This window comes from Pleurodeles waltl, chromosome 1_1 (genome assembly GCF_031143425.1).
Source record: "Pleurodeles waltl isolate 20211129_DDA chromosome 1_1, aPleWal1.hap1.20221129, whole genome shotgun sequence".
Classification (NCBI taxonomy): domain Eukaryota; kingdom Metazoa; phylum Chordata; class Amphibia; order Caudata; family Salamandridae; genus Pleurodeles; species Pleurodeles waltl.
In genome coordinates, this window is record NC_090436.1 from 371,092,772 (window position 1) to 371,111,845 (window position 19,074).

The 19,074-nt window shown below is 41.2% G+C and overlaps 1 protein-coding gene across 5 annotated transcripts in view; it reads left to right on the forward strand.

The window, feature by feature from the left end:
* Positions 1-17,710, forward strand: part of MAST4 (microtubule associated serine/threonine kinase family member 4) — a 1,720,607-nt gene extending 1,702,897 nt beyond the window's left edge. For all 5 annotated transcript variants that reach the window (XM_069222961.1, XM_069222970.1, XM_069222979.1 and 2 more), the window contains 4 exons: positions 154-276; positions 7,052-7,188; positions 8,201-8,382; positions 9,931-17,710. In XM_069222961.1, coding sequence (XP_069079062.1) covers positions 154-276; positions 7,052-7,188; positions 8,201-8,382; positions 9,931-13,703 — 4,215 coding nt within the window. In that variant the 3' untranslated portion in view covers positions 13,704-17,710. The remainder of the gene's footprint in view (positions 1-153; positions 277-7,051; positions 7,189-8,200; positions 8,383-9,930) is intronic.
* Positions 17,711-19,074: the final 1,364 nt, after the last annotated feature.

Genomic DNA, 19,074 nt, shown 5'->3' on the forward strand with positions numbered 1-19,074 from the left:
GAAATATAAAGTGATGTTATCTGTATTTAATCTTGTTTACGTGCATACTATTTGAAGGCATGCTATTCTAGATTTGGTTCACAGTTTCAAGTGCTTTGTATAGCAAATAATCACTTCCAATTTGTTGAAATACATTTTTATGTCCAATTTCAGAGCGTTGAAGAAGGAGGCCCAGCATATCAGTCAGGACTTAAGGCTGGAGATTTAATTACCCATCTGAATGGAGAACCAGTTCTCGGACTTGTTCATACAGAGGTTATGGAACTGCTGTTGAAGGTACAATCTTTAGAGTAGAAGTGTGATTGTTAGTTGTTTTTTATATACTCCCAGTTATAAAATATGTTATTTACAGAGACCAGTAGTTGTACAGTATGCAGTATGTTTGTGTTCATATTCAGATTGGTCTTCGCTTGATGAAATTGACACTATCACCAGAGCACATTGACGGTTTCTGCAGTACTGTGCATACCATGGAGTAGAAAGCTATTATGGTACTTTCTCACAACTGCGGCTACCCAGAGGGCCATCAGACAGGGAGCAGAAAGCTACAACTGCAGCAGGACACCAAACAAGGAGTGCAGGGTGGGGCTCAGGCGTGAGCAATAACATGACGTGGCCAGCCAGCCACAATAGGAAGTTTGAAAGAGATTGGGAAGAAAAAAGGAAAGCAGCCAGAAGTTGGAGGAGCCAGTGTTGAAAGGCAGGGAGGGAAAGAGGTGAAAGCAAGGAGCAAGTACATAGTGAGGACCCAGCACCGGGTAATTCATGGATAGTTAACATTCAGGTAATTATCTCAGGTTGAAATGGTTTTCTCTATGGAATAGCCACTTTATATACTCTTCTTTGAAATATGAGAGAGGTCCATACAATTTTATATCCAAAATACAGAATTGCCGCTTTTGTAGAAATTTACTTTATTATGTTGAGGATGGGAATGCCCATGTTAAATCTTTGTAAATACCAATTAAGTTACAGCTTTGTGGGCATTCCAACCACTTCGCATAGCCAACTATTTCACACTGCTTTTACTTCCCTAGTTCCTAGACCTCTCACTAAATTTAGGACAGTTGGAAATATGCCATAAAAACACATATTCCCTTGTCAATAGTAGTGTGACTTGCAGGCATCAAAATCGAAACCTGCTTTCTGCATTGTAGGATCTTCATTGATAGTCATAAACCTTGAATAATTCTGTGCTGCTTGTGGGAATCCTGAACACGTTCTTCAATATATATTTTGAGAATACCAGAAAAAGAACTGGAAAAGTGTCTATCACTGAAAGTCCTTTTCTCTATAATCCCAGTGTAGAGTATCAGAGATGTATTTTTCTGAGGAATGCTGGAGGAGAAATAAATGTGAAAAAATATGCAGCAATAAAGCCTTTCAACTTGCAGCACTTTGTCATTGGAAAAAGGCTGCACATAAACCAGAGACTGCATGAAAAGAAAAGGACAGCCTGATAGGCTCTCACTGAAAATGTTAAAAAAGAGACCTGTACCTTTAAAGACCCCAGAGGTACCCTGTCCCACAGTGCATTGTAGTGGCAGTTTGCATCAGAGTGACAATAGTTCTCAGTGATGAAGTATTGAAGAAATGTGTGCCATGTACATGAACAGAGTACTGAAGCAGGTCATTGAACAGTTATGTGAGTGCAGTAGATTCACCCGCTTGTTTCTCTTGGACAGTGTTCAGGCCTTACATAGACTGATGTAGGATGCATGATTCTTGTATCTGCAGTCCAGCTGCTTGCTATTGGCTCTTTTCTGGTTGCTGAAAAAGACCTAGTATGAGGTAACTGCCACACATTGCCAATGACACTGTGACTGCGTTGAACCAGTTATTTTTGGACGAGATCCCGTTTCTTTTGCTGGATAGAGCATCCAACTGACACAATGCTGCACATTATTTTTTCTTCTCCCACTGCAGGTGGGTCCGACTTAATGTACCCTCTATATTTCTGGTACTGTGATTAGAGGAAATGGTTCTTGGATTCTTTCTGCTGGTCTTCGTCTGAGAGCCTTCCAATTCATTTTATGAATGGATTTTGTCTTAGGGCATCAGTGGCACTTGTCTTCTGTTGGAAAGGACCATCTTTGATGTGGTATTTACTTATTACTTTGCCTTCACTGCCCTATTTCGGCTGAATATGTTTTTGTGGCATTAGGACTCTGCTCATTTTACTCCTGCTAACCATTGGTAAAGTGCTTGTGCTTTCCCTTATGAATACAGTAAAGTTGGTATACCCCTAATTGGCACATTTAATTTAATAAGTCCTTAGTAAATGGTACTACATAAATATCCAGGACCTGTAAATTAAGTGCTGCAGCCCTCATTGTGCCACCCACTAAAGTAGCACTGTAAAACATGTTTCAGACCCGTCACTGCAGCCTGTAGTGCAGTTGTAAACTGCCACTTCGACCTGGCAAAATAAACCTTTTGCCAGACAAAAATCTACCTTTTTAGTACTTATAAGTCACCACATGTTAGGCCCTAAAGGCTCCTAGAACACCTTTACACTCACACTGAGTTACCTTAAATATATATTTACCTAATAGCATGAAAGGCTTACGGTTTATATATATATTCGCTGAAAAACACAGTTAAAGATCAGTTATGGTTTAGTGCACATAATACCCAAACATTGCTGAAATTGGGCACTTAGTTCCACACACCAACTCATGGGCCTACCATGTTTTCTTTGTAGACAATTTGTTTTTCATGCTATCGGCTATAATGGGTATGTGGGGAGCATGAGTTGTGATGTTCATTGTGTGTTTCACACCATAACTGGCAAATTACAAGGCTTTTTCAGTTTTGTGTTAGCTAAACAATCATGTTTTTTATATGCTGTACCATATTCACCTGCCATGTCCCCACTCTGTGCTGTGCTTATAGTTTGACAAGGCCCTGCACCCTCCCACTTCAGCTGAGTTCAGCGGTAGTTAGTCACAGCCTGCCTGGCCATTCACCATGCTTATTTCACCAGCAGACAGATTTTATGGAGATTCATCAAGCAGTGCCATGTAAATGAAAAAACCAAGATGCTAAACATGCAAAATCTCTATCGGATTTTGTGCAGATTCATCTTCTTGTGCCAAAGGTATTAGTAAATGAAATCTATTTTAACTACCTCCCCAGTTGGCTCATCACATAACCTGAAATACCTGTACTGGGTGTAACTTGTTAACTGCCTTCCGTATTTGATAACGATTGATCAGACCGTTCCAAAGTTATAAACAAATAAATATTCTCCCCTTTGCCCCCTTTATTGAGTAACATAAAACTTGATATGTCAGTACAAAATTAATTATTTCAAATGTCTGCTAAACTTTGCCCTTTACACACTGCAAAGCATATTAACAAATGAACACTTGTTTGCTCCCTTTTTTAACTTGCCACCCCCTTGATTAGTCTGCATTCCCTCGAAAATACCAAAAGATGTCTAAACATGCTGCGTCTTTGCCACATTTCTTGCAGATCCATCAAACACTGCCAAGGTTATTAGCAAATATCTTACCTCCCTACCCCCTTCTAACTCTCATTGGATTTTCACATAACCTGAAATGCCTGCACTGGGTGCAACCTGCTAACTTCCACGCTATTTGATTCATATTCATTAAGCAGTGCCAAAGTTTATTAGCAAATGAAAATGTTATTGCCCCCTCCCTTAACCCCTGCTGCCCTCGGCGACTAATTCACACAGTTGACATGCCAGTGAAAAATGAATCCTGACAAATTAATTAGCAAATCATCACTTTTTTGCTCCTCCCTTTAACTCCCCCAGATGGATCTGCAAATACCAAAGGTAGCCAACAGATTGTGACTGCCAACTTTTATGCAAATTGGTCAAAAAGTGTCAGTGTTAAAAGTAAATCCACAAATGGCTTTTCAAGTGACAAGATATACAAAAATGTTAACCCTTTCAAGCAACCCAGCACCTTTTTCAAATGCTAACATCTACAAACCTACTTATTGGATTGACCCAGAAACAATAAAAGCAAGCTTTCAACATTTATGGCACGTTTGATGTAAACCTGGGCAGTGATTTTGGCTGCAATTACAAGCAAAAGTTGACATGGGAGTTAAAAATGGGAAAACACATCTTTTTTCATGCCCCCACGCTCTTTAGCATTTTTTCTTTGCAGAGAACTCTATGAAATTTGGCATGCTGGACCTTAGTTAACTATGCTAAGCGATTGCCGAATTTTGTATAGATCCATCAATGGGTGCCAAAATTATACACCAATCACCCAACCCTTAACTTACACAGTCAAATACCAGAGCACTCCAGCCAGATTCGGAAATCTGCAGTGGACGACAGGAGAAAAAGAGTGGAGTAGTGTAAAGTGGAGTGGCAGAGAATGTTGTGAATTGGAGTGACATAGTGCGGAGTTGCATAGAGTGGCATACACTGCAGTGGCATAGAGTAAAGTGGACTGATGTAGAGTGCATTGGCGTAGACTGTTGCAGGGTATAGTGGCATTTAATTTAACACCGTACACTGCAGCATCGTAAAATGCAGTGGCATGGATTAGGAGTGGTGCATAGTAGAGTGGAGTGGCGCAGAGTGGATTGGCTTGGAGTATTGTGGCTTAGATTGCTGTGGCATAGAGTGGTGCAGAGTGGAGTGGCATAGACTTGAGTAATGCAGAGGGCAGTGGCACTGAATAGAGTCGAGTGGCATAGAGTGTAGAGTAAATTGAAGTAGCATAGAGTGCAATGGCATAGAGTGTTGCAGACTAGAGTATACTGACAGAGTGTAGTGGCGTAAAGTGGAGTAGTGAGGAGTGGTGTAGAGTTCAGTGGTGGAGAGTGCAGTGTTGCAGAGTAGAGTGTCAGAGTGCATTGGTGTGGAGTGGCATAGAGAGCACTGGCGTAGATTACAGTGAATGAGTGCATTTGTGTAGAGTGCACTGGCATAGAGTGCATTGGTTAAGAGAAAAGTAGCATAGAGTGCAGTGGTTCAGAGTGGAGTAGAGTGGCATAGAGTGCAGTCGCACAGAGTAGATTGTTTCAGAGTAGAGTGAAGTGGTGCAGGCTAAAGTGCAGGGTAGAGTGCACCTGTGTAGAGCTGCATAGAATGTAGTGGTGTAGAGTGAAGTGGTGCAGAGTGCAGTGGCATAGAGTGCAGTGGTGCAGAGTAGATTAGAGTGGCATACAGTGGAATGGTGTAGAGTGCAGTGGCATAGAGCTGAGTGTTAGAGTAAAGTGCATTGGCGTAGAGTGTATTGGCACAGAGTACACTGGCAAAGACTGGAGTTGCGCAAAGTAGATTGGGTAGCCTAGACTGGAGTGGTTTAGAGTGCAGTGGTGAAGAGTGCAGTGGTTTAGAGTAGATTGGCAAAGAGTGCATTGACATAGAGTAGAGTGGTGCAGAGTGGAGTGACAGAGTTGAGTTATGCAGTGGTGCCCAGTAGAGTCAAGTGGCATAGAGTGCAGTGGTGTAGAGTTGAGTAGCATAGAGTGATGCAGAGTAGTATAGTGCTATAGCATGCACTGGCATAGAGTGCAGTGGTGTCAAGTGTAGTAGTGCAGAGTAGAGTGGTGTAGCATTCAGTAGTGGAGAGTGCAGTGTTGAAGAGTATAGTGTCAGAGTGCAGTGGAGTTGAGTGGGATAGAGAGCAGTGGCAAAGTATAGTGATGCAGAGTGCCGCGGCATAGAGTTCAGTGGTGTAGAGTACAGTTGTGTAGATTGCAGTGGTCTACAGTAGAGTGGCTTAGAGTACAGTGGTGTGTAGTGGCACATATTGGAGTGTCATAGAGTGGAGTGGTGCAGGGTAGATACAGGTGTGTGGAGTGGCACAGAGTGTAATGGGATAGAGTAAAATGGTGTAGAGTAAATTAGAGTGGCATGCAGTGTTGCAGCGTGGCAAGGAGTTATGCAAAGTGCAATAGAGTTGTGCAGAGTATATTGATGTTGCTTGGACTGGAGTGGTGTAGAGTATCTTGGTGAAGAGTGTAGTCATGTAGAATAGTGTCAAAGAGTACTCTGTCATAGAGAAGAGTAGTACAGGGTAGAGTAGAGAGGCATAACGTGAAGTGGCGTAGAGTGGAGCTGTGCAGAGTGGAATGGAGTAGAGTGGAGAACTAGTGGTGTGATAGCACACTGCCATTACAGACAACACATTTCAAGTGAAATGACCATTACATTTGCACAGGCTTACAGTTTTACTAATAAAACTATACTGTGTACAGATGAAAATGTGGAAATTGCATCACCTAGTGTAATCATTTGCTTTAATCATATTAAAGTATTTGTTTCCAACACACTTCAAAAATAACAAAAAATGTGCTTCATTTGTGCGTTCATAATTCTGATATATTCTGAAATACTTACACAATTCATTTAAATACTGTTGTGTGCTAGAAAACAAAACAAAACATTTTCCTATCCAGCAAGACTGTCACATAAATCCTCTCACTTTAAAGTCGGAGAAAGAAAAGTAGACAAGCTCCGTTGGAAGACAGTGCCTGACATTTGACCTCGGTCTCTGAATGCACAGCAAATGTGACCAGATAAGAGCAAGATTAAAAGTCCTGTAAACAGAAAGCAAGTTTGTAGAATGATACAGAAAACATGGCTTAGGCAACAAGAGGGACAAACTCAACATGGAGAGCCTAGAGCAAATTAAGCCAGTGAATGGAAAGTCAACAACTGTGTTACAAATCACAAAGCCAATGGCTTTGTGAAAGCCCCCAAGATGTCTTTAGCAAACCAGACAGCTCCATTGTCTAGTAGGGTGCGGCATAAAAAGGCACATCTTTGTGTGGTGTGCAACCTGAGTAATATTTTAGGACACTTCACCATTATTTTGTGGTACTCGACTGACTGGCATCCAGAACTGCAATTCAAGAATTATTTCACAGTTTTAGTATGTGTATTATGTTTACTTTTTATGTAGTTTTGCACATGGAAAAAACCTGATGTAAGTAGCATTGTAAAACAACTTAACATTGAGGCAAATGTCTCATTAAGGTAAACGTGTATTGTGAAATGTGATCATTTATAGTACGCTCCTTATGGAATTAATTATTGCCATTTTGCCTGCAGTGTGGCAACAAGGTATCGATCAACACTACCCCCTTTGAGAACACTTCAATCAAGACCGGCCCAGCACGAAGGAATAATTATCGTAGCCGACTGGTGAGGCGCAGTAAGAAGTCCAAAAAGAAGGAAAGTCTTGAAAGGTATGCTGCCTGCAGATTGGTGAATCATATACGCCCTAAAAACGAGCACTTTTTTTTATAACATAAATGTAACCTGATATTAATAGATGAAAACAGGCATTCAATGTTTAAGTTGTAATACATGGAAAGTGCTATAATAATTTATCCTGCCTCAACTTAAACAGATTTTATTTCAGGTTTTTAAAAATTAAACATTTTGAGGGGTGTGTAATCTGTTCTCCTGTCTACACTCAGAGGTGCATTAAAGTTCAAAGAATGTCTGTCTCTGCAGTTGTTGCATGTACGTTTCCTCTCTCCTGGAGGGTAGTGCTGCACCAACACTGCATAACTCATTGGATAGTAGGATGTGTACAGAGTTTCAACCGTGGTCTCGTGCCATTGGTAGCATTGAGGTAGTGAGGCACTTTTTGGCTATGAAGAGTCACCTGAACCAAACACAGCTCCTTGTCTGCATATGGTATCCATAACTGCAGTTGTGTAAGATGAGCTAGTCTTCCCTTTTGGGAATTGTGCTGCGGGTCAATTGCACCTAGAGAGCGAGCAAACCTTCAACCAGTGGTTTCGTTATTGTGGTGTGCACCAGTTCACTATCATCAATATTAATCATTGCCATTTGAAATCTAGTGTACTTTGTCTTGAGAAAAAAATTCAAGTACAGAATTAATTAATTTGAGCTAACTAAATCTGAGTGCTGCAAAAGAAACCTTGCACTGGTGTTTAAACTCTCACTTTGTTTCTCATTTACATTATGTGTACTCAAACTACATTACAACAATCGTTACACAAAAAAGATAATGCATATGTAAATTTGCATATTAGTTGTGTAGGTAGGTGAACAGTAAAGGTAATAAGTGGCCATTAGTATTGTCTCAACTGTAATGAAAACTGGCCTGTATATATTGTTCATGCTGGAGATAAATAAAAGGTGAATACGGTTAGGTGTTTCAACGACTGGACCATGATGTACCGCTTAACAAAGTTGACCTGGGATGTATGCTCTCTTTCATGCTAGGAGGCGGTCCTTTTTCAAAAAGCTTGCCAAGCAGCCGTCTCCCCTCCTTCACACCAGTCGTAGTTTCTCCTGCTTGAACCGATCCCTTTCTTCTGGAGAGAGCCTTCCTGCGTCCCCCACCCACAGTCTGTCTCCCAGGTCTCCGACACCGAGCTATCGCTCCATCCCTGATTTCCCATCTGGTGAGTTAAATTGATGAAATAAGTGGTTTGTCTTTTCTCCTTTGCCTTTTCATCATGTCACTATATGTACATATAGTGATCCTCATTTCTTAGAAGAGTACACAGCCTGGAAAGAGCAAACTGCTCAGACTCTTCAAAGAGAAGAAATATTTAAACCTCCTTGTTTACTCAAGAGATGCATCTATGGTATATATTCCGTATCCTGCTTTATCTGCTTTTCATCTTGACTATCTCTTCCGGGGCACAACAGATAGGTTTGAGTGGCGCTATTTTAGATTACATTAGATTTGCTTTCTAATGATTTAACAACGCATCTCCTTCTTTTTTGAGCAAAAGTCTAAATGAACCTTTATACAGCATTAGGATGTCATCTGGTCACATAGTTTCATCCAAAATGCAATTGTGCATTCTTACCAGTGCTTAAAATGTGAAAGAATGAGTGCCAGTGCCCAAAGTTCTGCTCAGAGGTCTGTTGCTGACGCTAGTGCTGAATTCGAAGGTTGTGTTTGAAGGCCGGTGCCAGTCTAGTATCCAGCTCATGCCTCTTTTTCCACTACAGGACACTCCTTGATGCTTTATCTCACTCTTGCAGGTTCGTGCCTTCTCCCTTTGTGTTGGTGTTTCCGTCTTTCTCTTCTTTTTTTCCTCTTTTTGTGCTTTCCCCTCTCTTGCTCCCTGTAAATGTCCGATGAGGATAAATAGACGCTGATCCCCGAACATGAGTGCCAGTGAGCACCACCAGCTCAAATTAAGCACTGTTAAAGGAAATGAGACGCACCCATAACCCATGGACCTGGGTAGTTGAATGAGTAAATAAACAATGGTCCTATAGGGGGATATAAGACCCTTGTCTTCCTGAGAAAATCTCTTTAACCTATCTATCAAACTGTGAAAATCTGGCAACAATTCATCATTTATTATGTAGCAGATACACACTTCTCTTAGTAAAATACAATCATTTCTACTTTGAATTTAACCATTAAGGTGCTACTATAGTGATGGCACAGTGAAAGTGAATAAGGTGACAAAAAAGTGTTTGTGCAAATGTGCTATATACAATATATACAAGATGTGGTTAAAACATAGATTTTCTGCTATCTTCTACCAGAGGACTCATATTAATTCTAAAGGTCAGAAGTCACTTTTTATCTCTCAAGAATAATCCACAGCATCAATATGTGGACGTTTCAACCTCATCTGTGTAGACCAATCTATCCAGGGTCATCATCAGGTCTGTTAGCTTTTTTTTTGGTACCACCAGTCAATCAACGTATTATGTCTTATGATATTTGCTAGTGATCTCATCTTCCATTGGCCTTATATCCTGTTTGTCTGCCCGATGCTTGTAAGCCTCCATAGGGGTTGTTTCTCCGTATTGGAGGACACCTGCTTGCATGCCCCCGGATAGATCTGTATACACAGATGGGGTTTCATAAACAGATTGAAAATGATACCTTGTATGCAAAATAAAAAATAAAAATTATAGTAATATTATAAATCAAGATTTGTTGTTCTTACTGAGACACATTTTTTCTTTTCTTTCTTTAGGTACTAATTCGTCCCAGAGTAGTTCCCCAAGCTCAAGTGCACCAAATTCACCAGCTGGCTCAGGTCACATAAGACCAAGTACACTCCATGGTTTGGGTCCAAAGCTTGGTGGGCCAAGATATAGATCAGGAAGACGTAAATCTGCAGGCAGCATTCCTCTATCTCCGCTAGCACGAACCCCATCTCCAACACCCCAGCCACCATCTCCTCAGCGATCTCCATCACCTTTACTAGGCCACACCGTGGGAAATTCTAAGTTGGGTCAAACATTTCCCTCTAAGATGCACTCCCCTCCAACTATTGCAAGACATATTGTAAGGCCAAAGAGTGCTGAGCCACCAAGATCCCCACTGTTGAAGAGAGTTCAATCAGAAGAAAAGCTTGCGCCCTCTTATGGTTGTGAAAAGAAACATCTGTGCTCACGTAAACATAGCCTTGAAGTGACTCAAGAAGAAGTTCAAAGGGAAGCATCTCAAAGGGATGTAGCACTCCAGAGCCTGGAAGAAAATTCAAGTGATGCGCCTTCACTCACTAGAGCAAGGCCTGTGGAGCAAGGCTGTCTAAAACGCCCAGTTTCAAGAAAACTTGGGAGGCAGGAATCAATTGAGGAGTTGGACAGAGAGAAACTAATGGCCAAAATAGTAATGAGAAAGCAGGACCGTGCTGAAAAGCAAGAAATCCTGCAGAAACAGAGTACTACACATGAATCGAGTAGTGAACCTCGAAATACTGCAGGCCTTACATTGGAGGAGGTAGAAAACAAAAAGTCTCTAAAACCTGCTGAACGATCAAGTCTCTCCAGCAAAGTAAGTGTCCCACAAGAGAATAATTTGGCAACAACCATAGTTAAAGATAACCTTGGCAAAAATGCAGATATGAGATCAAATGGTGTTAATATTACCTTAGATACAGAGATGACATGCCAAGTAAACCCTACAAATGAAAATATTCTTTCCATAAACGAGTCTAAAAGCATTTGTACAGAAAATGCGGGCAATGACGTTCCCCCTAATTCATCAGTTAAATCGTTAAATGTCAAGGGAGGTAGTGCAGATAAAGTCCCATCAACAAAAGAGTCTGTTGAGTTTGAGAAGTTTGAGAGTAGGGTTTTGAATGTAGATTATCTACGAAATAAATCTTTTGAGGAAAAAGATGACAGCTTCTGTCTAATGCTAAAATCTAGAGTTGCGGGAACAGCTCATGAATACCTTCCAACAGGTGCAAAACAAGATTCAGGAGCCTTGCTTGATAGCAGAAAGTTTATAAATGGTGCCTCTCCAGCTCAAATAAATTCAGTTTCCTTTGGTCCTCTTAAGTCTTTGAATAGTAGGACAGAAGGTGGTGTTGAAAAAGCACCTGTCATTTCCACAGAGTCCCCAGTCAGGAAAAGTCCATCAGAGTATAAATTAGAAGGGAGGTCGGTGTCATCTTTGAAGCCATTAGAGGGTACACTGGACATAGCCCTTCTCTCTGGACCAAAGATTTCAAAATCAGATCTTCCTTTCCATGTATCATCAGAGATCCAGAGCACCAGCAAACATGCTGCAGCTTCATCTGTTGCCAAACAGAGTAATGCTGTAAGGAAGGAATCTCCAAATGAAAATCAACTGTCATTACCTTGCACAAAAACATCTCACATACAGGATACTACTTATAAGCAGTCACTCGGTAGTTGGCAAAATGTTCTCAAGCCAATCATTAAAAAAACATCTGAGCACAAAGCAAATAGTGGAACAGGTTCATCTATAAAAGAGCTTGTCTGTGGCTCTGAATCTACTTTTCAAACAGAGACTCCAACAAAAGAGCGTGCTTACCGAGCAGCACCAAATACAGTCCAGTTTAATCCCTTAATAAGTACTCAAACGCTGATTAGGCCATCAATAGACCAAGCATGTGTCTCTGATAATGAAGCAAGCACAGGAATCAAGAATCAGGGAGAGCAGACAGACATGTACCAAGTGGAGCAGAAACATGCTAAATATATCCCTGACAAACCTCCGTTTTCAAAAGAATCTGATATGAGTAAGACTACAATTCATGATAAAAGCAAGGGCTCAACAGTCATCTCCTCAGTTCCCCGAACTGCCTCTGATATTGTTCAGTCTCAGACGTGTGCAGTTGATAACCCTCAAGGAAAGGATTCAACCAAGAATATCGTCAGAGGGATATCTAAGTCATTGGTCCAAGCGCCTGCCTCTGTGCTACCTGTTAAAGAAAACAATGGAAATCTGACAGTAGTTATTAACACCAAAGCATTACTTCCAAAAATGTCAGGGCAATCATCCATTGACTGCCAGAGCTTGGCCAAGGGATTAGCTGAATGTACACCCCAGAAAGTGGATTGCAGAATTAGAGCCACAGAGAATGGCGAGCACTCTCTCACCAGACAGTCCAGTAGCCCACGAGTTCAGTCTGCTGCAAAGGGCGATGCCCTCCTTGAAAGCAAACAAACCTGTATCCCTTCGGAACCAGAAATCGCAAATAACAAGTGTTTTCTGAATGCTCACCATGTTGATCACAATCCTCACGGAGTCAGTGCTGCACAGGTAGACGTCAACTATGAGAAACCTAAACATGTATCTGATGCAGACTCCCTAACATTCGGACAGCCTGGCAATGAAGACAATTCACAGAAATGTGTTGGTAATGCTTCAAATATGGAGTTTACCGCTAGGACATCCCATAGTACCATGAGCAATGGGAAACCCATCCGCTCCAATATCCAAGAATCTTCCCCTTCCTTTTCACATTCTCGTAAAAAGGCTAACATGGAGGCTTTTGAGAGGGACAAGTCTTTCGACAGAGATTGCGAGACACCACCTGTGACACAAAACAAACGCAGCACTTCTGACTCAACATGCACATTATTGTATAGATGTCACACATCTTTGAATACTGAGGCTCTTAAATCTTCAGACAAACAAGTAATTTCAGACTTTACAGCACCTCTTCATGAAAACCAGTCCTTTGTGATTGAAAACAGAAGTATCTCCCCAAAACATTTAAAGGTAACCACTGGTAAAGACTGCCCACCTGCCTCCCTAGTGGTAGATAAAGGGCCACCCAGTGGTAAGATCACCACCATAGACAAAAAGTCGGAAAGTAAAAAAAGCACTGAAGCACTTTATATTCAGAGTGAGGCAAACTCTTCCTCAACAAGCTATAAAGACATGGTGAAAGAAGCAGACAAGCCGACCTCTGGTAACAAGCACTGTCCAGATGTAAAAGCAAAGCAGCCAACAGCTCAGAAGCAGGTAACATTAAAGCGTTCGCCACCTGTCGCTGGCCAGGGTATCACCAACGCCACTCATCCCACACAGAAGCAAGTCTGTGGCCAGTATGCGTTTCTTGAATCTAGACCGGCAGCTCTTGCTTCTTCTACAGACAGTCATATACCCTCCACAAAGGGGAGAGCAGGACCCGGGGACCCTCTTGCACTTACTTGCACAGAACTAAAAAAACTCAAAGCTGTCATGACCAGCAAAAACGAATCCCCGAGATCCTTTTCCAATACCGCTCTTACAGCAGAGTCTCAACATCTTGGTATGATCCTTGGGGTCCCAGGGCAGCCGTCAACTCTTTCCAACGCCACCCCAGTTGAGGTGAAGGGAAAGGGGCAGCTTTCCACCACAAGAAAACAGAATGCAGCTAAAGAGTTACCCAAGTCGGCGGTGGTGCATGAGCGCCTGAGCGCAGCTTCTCCTGAAAAAGACCTACGACAGCGGCGGGGAAAGGACTTCTCTCGGTCTAGTCCTCAAAAGAAATCATCCTAACCAGTCATTGTCGGAGACTGTATTTGGACTCCATTTAAAACCAGCACTGTGTAGTATTTTCACAAAGAAGAGCTTTTATGCCAGCAACCTCGATTGGGTGGACATAAAAATGGAATCTTTTTTCAGGATAACTTTCCAGTTGCAACGTATAAGCTGTTACCGTACTGCAGTGATACGCACAAAACAGAATGTCACTAGTTGTGTTCTCTGCTGGGCTACTTGTGCCCACCTAATTGTACCCTGGAGTTTCTTTTTTATATGTCATGGTTAGCCTCAGTGTTATGGTTTCTGTTAGGACATGTAGAATAGTTTCCCACAAAGCACTGTCCTAGGGTACATGGGTACTTGAAGAATTGCAGAAGATGCCACTGCCATTCTGTACACTGCAGTATCTATACACAATTATCAATACAGCTAAATTGGATGGCATTAGTGGGGCAAAATTATTTCTAAATAAAATAATGTATTTGATATTGAATGTAGAGTGTGCACTTTGCTGCTGACATGCATCGTTCACTGTAATTTTGTTTTGTTTTTTTCAGATTTTTTCTTTGTAATTTGTTCGGTAATGTAATGAAATTCAAAGTGATTAACAAAAGCTTAAAAAGAGAGCAATGGGTTTTGGTGGCGAATGGACTAAAACAATAGTATGGTTGGTAAGTAAAAGGTAAGGTAGAACCGAGAACAAAGGAAGCTATAGAAACTACTTACGAGTTTCCATTGGTTTATTGTGCAGAATATCTCACTGCAGAAAGATATCTTGTTTGCATAAGAGGGCTAGCACCGCGCTTCATCTTTCCACTGCTCCTTTCAGTTGATCACCGGCAGAAAAGCCGCCAACATCACACTTTCTGGCTACAGTTTTGCAATGATCTGTGCTCCTCAGTGGCTTGTCTTGTGAACAGGCCAGGTCATCATGCATACTTTTCAGAGTTCGGTCGGTAGTTCATCACACTGTCTAGAGGAGCATGCTTACTTGTCATGTATTTACCCCTGTTAGGTGTAGTTCGGTCTTAACCTTTTTTAGTATCTGTGGTTGTGTATCAGTGTCGTCCTGGAAGCAGGCCTGTTTGTGGGCAGTGTTGAACGAATGGAGTTGCTTGGCAGTAGGGTCAAGGGGCAAGAGGATTCCGTGACCATTCGCCTAACATTCCCCCCAGACTCCACTGGGAGTCCAACTCGAAGCGCCACGTATTTTCATGTAATAAATACCCTCTTTGCTTTGTTCTGTAAGTGTAACCTTGTGCCACGAGATCTAAGAATCAAAAAGTGCCATACTTTATTTTGATGAACAGATTGTGAGTGTTGCATTCATGTGCACTTGTATATATTTTCATTTCCATAGAGACTCGTTTTTGGGTTAAGGTGTGGGAAATGGATAGTCCATTTCGTGTGATTTATGTGTCTTGTCAGAACGTATGAGATTTTAAAATTTAGCTGGGGCCTTATGTTATAGAAAAAGCTTGCTGTTTTTAGCAGGTAATCCTGGATTTCACGTTCTTGAAATGCATTAAGTAGCTCCATACATTTCATGCCATAAATCTTTCTTTGTATGCAAAAAAGGTAATAATGTAAGAATTAAAAAAAATGTTTTTTTGTACATTAAGCGGCCCTTGGAGCTATTTGGTGCTTGAATGTGACTGTCCTTTTTACTTTTTGCTAAGCCTTATTTCAATTTTGTATATTGTGAAACACGATTTTCTGCCTGATCTCTCTTCGTGCTGAGGTATTAGTGTGCTGAAATACATACAATTTTGTGTGGACAAAGGATGCTGTGATACAATGGAAGATGATCTGCATTTGCAAGACTAAATGGCGAAAAAATAAAAATTAGGTGCCACCTGACCCTCCCTTAAATAATGGTAGAACCAATGGGAAGCATTACAGTCAAGGGGGTAATGGTACACAAGCAAGGCAGGAAGTGTTGTGTAGCATAGCTACCAAGGAAGACACATGAAACGGCACACCTTCCAGGGGGACACTACCCACTGACATCACTACCCAGGGACACACAGCCACGTTATAAGCCTCTATAAAAAAAATTTAAAAAAAATCAGATTTTGAGTAATTTGGTTTGCTACTGTATGCAGTTATTTATTTTGTCGTGCCTCATTTATGCAGCTGTATGCCATGCACAACTATAATTCATATTACAAAGTGGAGGCACACTATTTTAACGAGGAAAATTGCTTAAAAGTAATGCATTACTTTTTCAGAAGTAGTGATTGGCTTCCCTCCTAGTCTCCCTTCCTATCAAAACTACTGCTGTACTTATGTAGTCTGATTTTATAACTTGTGCTTGATTAATTGAGTTGTGTGGGCTTACAAACGACACTATTGCAAACCGATTGTCTATTGATTCCTAAAACATAACTTCTAACTTTACCTGCAGTTACATAGCTGCCAGGTCTGACTGTAACTTTCCACCCATGCTTCCTGGCAGTTCCATCATTGCCGCAAATAATTGCCTCATTATTTTAGTTTGGTTAGGCGGGCTTGGTATAGTTCCTTTAGACTTCCCTGCTGTCATGAGTGTAGGACCATATTAATCAGCATCGTGCCCTGCTATTCACTTCTCAGGTTTCTTGCTTTGACCAGTATCCATATGGAATACTCAGCTTGGGGAAAATACTGTCTGGGCACTTGGTCCTCGAGGTCACATCTTATTTTTCCAGTTCAATTCACACCAGAAGACAATAGACGCTCCTTGGCTTTGATATGATGAGGCTTCCTTGATTGTAATACCATAGAGAATAATTTGGGTTCTGGGTTATTCTCATGTACTGTAGGAATGGGATAGCCTAATTGATTGGTGAATAGAATCCAGCATACGGCTGTGAAATACTACACATCAGTGCCAATCTTTTATGAGCTTCCAAAATGAAACTGGATAAGGTGCGGAAAATACTTTCTGATTGTCTACTGGAGATTCAAAGCATGTGTTGTATCTTGTTAACCTTGTGGTCCTCATTCATCTGCATGACCAAGGGCTCGGTCAGTGATTCTACAGCGACTATGTGCCGCTGTTAGTGCGCACAGAGAAGAGCATTCAGAATAGAGGATCAGCAGGCCTAAAGCAGGCGCTGACTTCGGAGGAAGCTTGGTTGGCGGTGAAAACAACGGGTTTTGATCCAGACAACCTTCATCAAATTCATGGCCGACATGCATCTCATCTTCACTGTGATTGACATCAGTATAGAGATGCTTTAAAACTTGCAGCTTAAATCACCTTCCAGTTGTTATTCGCTGTTACTCAGCATCCCACAAATCAGATGTTTATTTTGACTGAAGGGTGTTCAATTAATCTAGGACCGTGATTGCTGAGAGCACAGCAAATTCCATGATAGCTGTTTTCAGACACTGCTGTAAACATGTTGCCATTTGTAAACCCCAAAGATATAAAGGTTATACTGCGTCTGTACCACGTCAAAAAACCTAATGATCAGAATCGTGTGCGTGATTTTTGTTTATTATAACCAAATACAAATGGACCAATGCACTTGGATAGCATGTCATGACGGTCAGAGCTATTTTATAGTTTACAGCCTTTTTGCATTTTGAACTCTGATTGTTCATTTGAAGCACATCTAAACCCATTTGTTTACGAATGTATTTTTTCTGTATATTTTGTATAGCACATTTTCACTTTTGCCAAACGATTTTGCATTTTGGAAGTCTAAAAGCGACTAGCCTGTGTTCCTGTAGTAGGTAACTGTCGGTGTTTCCCTTCCCTGTTAGCCGTTCCATGGAGATGCCATTGTGTACTACCCGGCCCCTCCTCGTGTGAGTGTATACTACATGTGCACCTTTGTAGTGCTTCCTGCTGTAGAAATCCCAGCTTTAGAAAGAAGAACTGTGCGTTAAGATCTGTGAAATACCGTGTTTGCACTGCCGTCTTCGCCTCTCTAAGAAACTCCCCATGGATGTCCTAATTGTTGTATATTGAACAAATATTTATACTTATGCAGCTGCATAACACTGAAATAAAAATTCAGCATGAAAGAATACATCATTTTGGTATTTATTTGTAGTGAAAGTGGCAACGCTTTCAGCTGAAAATCTAGGGGTAGAAAAGTGAGCGAGAGATGTGTTGAGAGCACGCATGGAAGATTGGTGGCAAGTGCCACTTTGTATGATAGTGCCTAAATCCGTGAAGTATTGGGTTTATTTTATTGGGGTGATTAAATCTTTTTGCCAGCTAGTAAGCTTTCAGCAGCACGAATACGGAAAAACGTCATTCCTACGACCGGCTCGCGAAAGATCAACTGGAAAGTCCAAAAGTTTCACTTCTAGTCTCGTTTACGATTTCCTGTAAAATTCACAAAGAATTCCAGCAATGTACTTGTGAAACACTTGATGAAAGAGCTCAGCATATGGAAACGTATCCGGTCTACATTTTTGCGTGAAGAAATCAAAAGCAAAAGTGCAACTGGGCTTTTCTACTGTTTTTTTATATATTTACCATCCCTCCCCCTCCGCTCCTCCCCTCCTCCGCGCCTTGAGACCCTCACGGGTGAGTAGTGCGCTTTACAAATTCCTGATTGATTGACTTATGAAATGGTTCGTGTAAGCCTAGCTGGAGAGTAATGAAGCACTGAACAAGGCCTCAAACCCAGGAAACGGGAACGGACCAGATTTTGTTACTATTTCTTTAGTGGACAATAGTGCCCTCCATCAGAAGAAAGCATTTCTTCTGCAATAGCAACAGTTTTGGGGGTGTACAAAATCCAGAGATACCCGTAAAATATGGAAAACATTCCACAGCTAGCTCTGAAATAGGGATTTCATCCTCATAATGATAGCACCAGACCATTCTGCACAGCTTTACCTGTCTGTTGTGTAATCAAAGTTCAGGTCATACAAGGCAAACAAAATCTCAAACAATTTTAATTGCTGATTCAAAATACTGATTCAAAATCTAATCATGCACATTCTTAGTCTAACCTTTCTAAAAACAAGTTTACCCATCTTTTCCATCTAAAGGCAGAATGTGTTTTTTAACCAGGCAAACAGTGTTCTTAAAAAAAAGGTCTACATTTGTAACTACATAGTTAAGTATTGCTCGTTTTTTAGTATAAACAACTGAATGGGATAGATAAAAAAATGTCTACTTAAGATTTTTTATAAGCACTTCCCAATTTGAAAAAAAACACCTTTTTCACGCTAACTGCCACAAAATAGACATGTAATGTAAACAATAAATTACGGGTGCTATGCACAGTGCCCCCCCATTGGTCTTGTGACACTCACAAACCACTTGCCTTAGGCCTCAGAGTTTGTCATCGCTTGAGCCTCTCAATGGCAATACAGCACCATGCACATAGTTACCTTTTAGGTATCCTTCATACCAATCATGCTAGTTATGCCGTGC